This window comes from Eurytemora carolleeae, unplaced genomic scaffold, assembly GCF_000591075.1.
Source record: "Eurytemora carolleeae unplaced genomic scaffold, Eaff_2.0 scaffold486, whole genome shotgun sequence".
NCBI lineage: Eukaryota > Metazoa > Arthropoda > Copepoda > Calanoida > Temoridae > Eurytemora > Eurytemora carolleeae.
The window spans coordinates 188,050-194,433 of NW_019396419.1; the positions used below are offsets into that span (position 1 = coordinate 188,050).

A 6,384-nucleotide genomic window follows, 5' to 3' on the forward strand; every position below is an offset into this window, starting at 1 on the left:
ACTAGTTCTAGAAGATAACAGGGGCGTATACAGGATTTTGTACAGAGGGGACTTAACACTTTTTTTCAGGGGGGATGGGGCTCAGAACCCTTTGGGGTCTGAAACCCCCCAAGATTTCACTTAACCAGGGCTAATTGCTGAGTAATGTTATGAAGGTGGAGTGGGGATAAGTAATGTTATAAAAGGGGGAATGGGGGGTGGGGGGTAATTGCCCCCCCTCTTTTAGGCCTCCGTGTGTCAAGATATTTGAACTACAAACTACAAACAAGCTGTGTTCAATGTTTAACTATAGATATATTTACTTTTAATAGTAAAATCTACAAAACTTTGCTTAGTTCCGGAGCGGTCGATTTTGGCCATTTTAAAATCCCGTGTTGACGAAGCGGTCGATATCGATCGCTGTCACTATCTCTAAAACCATGCATTCCGTTCCTCAGGGAACATTTCTAAAATGAATTGAAAATTTCAAAAAAATATTTTGAAAAATATTAAGTTCGGACATAGACGGTTAATTAGAGCACGTATAGACAATCTTCTTCCTTCTTCTCTTTCATTAGAGCAAGTATAAACAATCTCCTTCCTTCTTCTCTTTCATCAGAGCAGGTATAACCAATCTTCTTCCTTCTTCTCTTTCATTAGAGCAGGTATAGACAATCTTCTTCCTTCTTCTCTTTCATCAGAGCAGGTATAACCAATCTTCTTCCTTCTTCTCTTTCATTAGAGCAGGTATAGACAATCTTCTTCCTTCTTCTCTTTCATCAGAGCAGGTATAACCAATCTTCTTCCTTCTTCTCTTTCATTAGAGCAGGTATAGACAATCTTCTTCCTTCTTCTCTTTCATCAGAGCAGGTATAACCAATCTTCTTCCTTCTTCTCTTTCATTAGAGCAGGTATAGACAATCTTCTTCCTTCTTCTTTTTCATCAGAGCATGTATAAACAATCTTATTCCTTCTTCTCTTTCAATAGAGCAGGTGTAGACAATCTTCTTCTTGTTTCTCTTTCATTAGAGCATTCTCTCATATCGCATTTTCTAGCCTTTAATGATGTTGCCTAGAATGAGATGCAATTCTGATTGTAATGTTTATCGAGAAAAGAGTTGCAAAACCATTAAAAACTTGGTAGAATTCACTAAAAACTTTTTTATTTAAATCACTTGAAAATTTATTAGATTATCGAGATTCAATGAAAATTGTTGCTGTTCCTTACTTTATATATAGGAATGTACATTGTATTATTGTATTATTGAATTATCATATTATTGTATTATTGTATTATCATATTATTGTATTATTCTATTATTGTATTATCATACTATTGTATTATTGTATTATTGTATTATTATCAGGGAGTTCTCTGTGAACCGTTATCCTGTTTACTGCATGGTTGGAAGCGCCTGGAGAGTGCTCTTGGTGGTATTCTACCTGGAGCTAGGTAAACTTTATATAACATTGATATTTTTAAAGAAACACTTGCCATATAGAATATTCTAACCGCTACCTCTTTTCAATTTGGAGCCGATTTATTCCTTCCTGAACCCAATTAACGTTAAATTCGATGTTTCAAATTTGAACCGGCAGTAGTTAGTTCAACTACGTAGCTCATATTCATTATATTCGGTCCCCGATTTCGTTGACATTTATTCTTTTGAACTATGAATTCTGATATTAGGTTGCAAAGATATAGGGATAGAAAATTAGAGTTTGTGGCGTGTGTTTAGTTCCATTGCAAAAATGTCAAATTTAAAAAATCCTTTTGATTTAAGGGTTCTTATCACCGGAGCTGGGATTGTTGGAAACCTGTGGGTTTCAATGTTTCACTACCACGGATACAGGAATATTACTCTATCCGAACCCAAGGAAGGACGAAGAGAAATTGTCAAGGGTTTAGGTTTGTTGAAAGGATTGTAAACGTAATTTCTAGAGACCTTCCATGCAAAGATGACGATGCCTGATTTACAACGATACCCTTTAAAGCTGTGTCTGATCAAGGCATGCATTAGATATCCTTTTTTTTCTTTAAACTGTTCATTTTCATTTGTGGTTACTCTGCAAAAGTGTCCTGCGTATTTCTTGGAGAAATTCACAGAACTAAACACTTTTTGATTCAGTAAAACGACGGCAACCTTCCACATTTTTGATCAGGTTAAGATTTCCAGGTTCCGTTGTAAGTCAGGCATTGCTATCTTTAAATTAAGGGGTCACTTAAACTTACGCTTACAATCCCTTTTATTCGCCTTTTTAATGCAGATTCGTCTTTTTAATGCTGGTTATCATACTCACAGTGTTTGTTTTTACTCAGTCTGTATCTCTTTTACAGTGTTTGTTTTTACTCAGTCTGTATCTCTTTTATAGTGTTTGTTTTTACTCAGTCTGTATCTCTTTTATAGTGTTTGTTTTTACTCAGTCTGTATCTCTTTTACTTAATTGTTTGTTTACTTAATTGGGGAAATATATCTATCATCTGAATCAACGTCAATCCTAATGTTAAAAACGCCTCCGTTTTTAATCTAAATTGCATTACTTTTTTTCAAATTTTTTTTAGAGGGAGTTTTAGGTTGTTAGTCGATACCTAGGTAATCACAAAAATGATGCATATAATAATATGATACCTTTTTAATTTTAATCTATATTTCTTTAAAGAGAAAAACTATATCCCGCGGCCCAATAAATACTGATAAAAAAGAGATTTCACAATTCCTAAATGATGATTATTAGATACTGGGTGCACAGTATTGACTCCAGTAGAACTAGGAGCTCAGGAGGACGGAGTAGATGATGAGCAGGACGGTTTTAATATAATTGTAGAGTGCTCAGGATATCCACCAGCACTACAGGAGGTAGGACTGGTTTGATATCATTATATATTGTTCAGGGTATTCTCCAACACTACAGGAGGTAGGACGGGGTTGATATCATTTTATAGTGCTCAGGGTATTCTCCAAGACTACTGCAGGTAGGACGGGTTTAATATCATTATATAGTTCTCAGGGTATTCTCCAACACTCCAGGAGGTAGGACGGGTTTGATATCATTATATAGTGCTCAGGGTATTCTCCAACACTCCAACACTATAACTGAAGATAGCACGGGTGTAATGTAATTGTAGAGTGCTCAGGGTATTCTCAAGCACTACAGGAGGTAGGACGGGTTTTAAAATCATTATATAGTTCTCAGAGTATTCTTAAGCACTACATGAGGTAGGACGGGTTTAATATCATTATATAGTTCTCAGGGTATTCTCCAAGACTCCAACGCTACTGCAAATGTAATTGTAGAGTGCTCAGGGTATTCTCAAGCACAACAGGAGGTAGGACGGGATTAATATCATTATATAGTGCCCAGGGTATTCTCCAGCACTAAAGGAGGTAGGACGGGTTTAAAACTTTAATATCATTATTTAGTGCTCAGGGTATCCACCAGTACTACAGAAGGTATAAACTTAATCAATTATTAAAAATGTTTAATTGATAATCCTAGAATTCTAGATGCAGACGGGTTTATTTTGAATTAGGAAGCTATTTATCATGCTTCTTTAAAGGAACCATGATTACTCGCCTCAAACTTTACTATCTTTAACCTGTTTTTGACGTCGTATGATCTCAAATAGAGTTAAAACGTTATGAGAAAACAAGTTTACATGAAAGCAACTACAAACTTTAAAAATTAGAAACATTGACATTTCAGAATTATTTCTTTCTTAAATTTGAATTTTTATATGAATTGTATTACCGAAATATTATTCTTGTGCAGTGTACACAGACCCATTTCACTAAAAATTGATTTTCAAATTACTGTAAACCGGTCTGTTTTAAATCAACATCAAATAAACATAAAATCACTAAAATGTGGTTTTCCTATTCCACGATGTTATTTGTCCTGCACTCTGTATGAGTTTAGGCAATCTCGATGTCTGGACGTAAAGCTGTTGTTGTTATATTTGGTTGTGCTCCAACAGGTTCACCCATGAATCTATATCCAGAAGAGGTTTTCAGGTCAGAACTCAGAAGGTTTTGTAGTAAATTTTTCTTTTTAAACTCGATGAAAACTTTTTTATTTAATCTAACTTTAAATCGATAAAATGAGTCTCTAATCTTGAACTTCAAAACAATCCTGTGAAATTTCTTTTAAATGAATTGAGTCTTTGTCGCAAACTCTAATTTTCTAATCCCTATATCTCTACAAAAGACCTCAAATTATAAATTCTTATAGATAAAATAATCTAAGTTTGAAATGTGAAAGGTTTACACCATCAGGTTACAAAGATATAAGACTGAAGTCATTTCGAAAACAAATTGATGAAATATAAGACATATGCTATAATGATATGTTGTTTATTATAGAAAAATTAAGAAAATTAATCAATTAATCAATATAGTGATTATTAGCAAATAGTGGAATGATTGTTGTCTTCATTCAATCTTTTGTGTAGAAATGTTGCTAAATATTTTGTATTTTCTAGTTGTTATTATGTAATAGTGGAGACTTTGCCACAAACTCAAATTTTGTGTAAATCGCTATATAAACCTTTGATATTTAAAACTTAGATTATTTGATCCAACAGAATTCATGGTTTGAAATATCTAAGGTAAACGACATCAGGTTGCAAAGATATAATTGATTAGAAAATTTGAGTTTGTGGCAAAGACTCAATTTTTTTAGGAAAGAGTTGACAATTGTTGGTTGTCTCGTTAACCCCAATACTTACTCCGAGGCGCTCAGGTATAAGTTTAAAAACATCCCTGGATACTTACTCCGAGGCGCTCAGGAATAAGTTTAAAAACATCCCTGGATACTTACTCAGAGGCGCTCAGGTATAAGTTTAAAAACATCCCTGGATACTTACTCCGAGGCGCTCAGGTATAAGTTTAAAAACATCCCTGGATACTTACTTCGAGGCGCTCAGGTATAAGTTTAAAAACATCCCTGACAACCCCTGCACTGCACACAGAACAACAACAAAAATTCAAAACTACTTTTTAGGGAAGTTAAAGGAATTTTACTTTCCCAAGACCGATTTTGCCTATTAGTCGATTGAACCCGTGGTTAAGTAAAAATCTTACTGCATGTTAAGTAACTTAACTTCCCTCTGTTAGTGAAAAAAAAAGGTTGGTAATGTAGGCCAAACGGCAGCTTTTTTCCTACAATTTACAAGGATAACATTTTTCTTTAAACATATAAATTCTTAACTTTGAATTTGGTCATCAACTTTAAATATTAAAAGATTAAATTGAACAAAAAAATACTGAATAAATCCCGTTTAGGTTTTTGTGGACGAATTTTAACTTTGGTTGGTTACTGGAAATATTTATTTGTCCTAACAACACGATTTTGAATTTGTACAAATAAGTTATTCAGATTATACAGATTAATTTTTGCGTTATTCTTGCGAATATTGAAACAGTAAAAAGAAACATTAAATTATTAAAGACAATTATCTTGAACCTTTTCTCTAGTCTGGCAGCCAACATGGGAGATAGATATTTAAACTTTGACAAACTTGGTGTCAAGGTTTTCAAACTTACGGTAAGAAAACATATTAATACATATCTTCTATTTCAACTTTTAATTGTTGCTCAATATTTTACAATTTTCTCTGTAATGCAACATAATAACAAGTTTTGCGGATTTACAATTTTGTTTTTTTGGAGTTTCAAAATTTTACAAAAATCAAAAAATTTTGAGACAACTTCTTGAAATTCTGAGTATCTGGGGTCATGTGAGGTATCACACAAAATTTGGGACCAATCGGTTCACCCGTTTTGACGTTTATTATACACAAACAAACAGGCACCCAGATAAGCAAAGTATATATGTATAGAAGTTTGAAAACAAAAGTCTTTTTCATTAAAGAGGTTTTTTTTTCTGAAAATTGGGAATACATTATTTTTAAGAAGATTAGAATAAAGCCAATGATGTCACTTCTCAGAAAGGGTTTATTTTTTTGGCTAATCTTTCTTTTTTAAAGTCTTCTTCGTGTTTTTTTTTTCAAAATTTAAATCAAATTTAAATCATTCTTCTCTTACTTTTTTCGAAAGTTTTTACATCTTTTGCGCAAATTATCTAATATGTAGGATTTCTAGGAATATGAGAAAGCACTCTCAAGTTTGAAGGCAGGAGAGATTTCTAAAGCAGTGTTTCATCTGACAAGCTCTATATAAACAACTGCAAAATTGATAATTATGATTTAGAATATTTTAATAAATAGATTCTATATATTACACGATACAATGAAATGTGTAAAGTGTTTTTCTGACAAAAGAAAAGATTTCAGAAGAAATAAACTAGAAAATTTTAATTAGCTTTCTTTTGTGATTTTTGATGATTTTTGTTTTAGTTTTGCGAAATGCTTCTTTTTGTGGTCGAAGGTCAGAAAATGAAAACCTT

At 32.9% G+C, this 6,384-nt stretch overlaps 1 protein-coding gene across 1 annotated transcript in view; it reads left to right on the plus strand.

The window, feature by feature from the left end:
* Window positions 1-6,295, plus strand: part of LOC111702938 (D-arabinitol dehydrogenase 1) — a 10,971-nt gene extending 4,676 nt beyond the window's left edge. The window contains exons 7-13 of the mRNA XM_023474752.1: window positions 1,347-1,432; window positions 1,764-1,888; window positions 2,716-2,837; window positions 3,898-3,992; window positions 4,660-4,719; window positions 5,454-5,523; window positions 6,081-6,295. Coding sequence (XP_023330520.1) covers window positions 1,347-1,432; window positions 1,764-1,888; window positions 2,716-2,837; window positions 3,898-3,992; window positions 4,660-4,719; window positions 5,454-5,523; window positions 6,081-6,158 — 636 coding nt within the window. The 3' untranslated portion in view covers window positions 6,159-6,295. The remainder of the gene's footprint in view (window positions 1-1,346; window positions 1,433-1,763; window positions 1,889-2,715; window positions 2,838-3,897; window positions 3,993-4,659; window positions 4,720-5,453; window positions 5,524-6,080) is intronic.
* The last annotated feature ends 89 nt before the right edge of the window (window positions 6,296-6,384 follow it).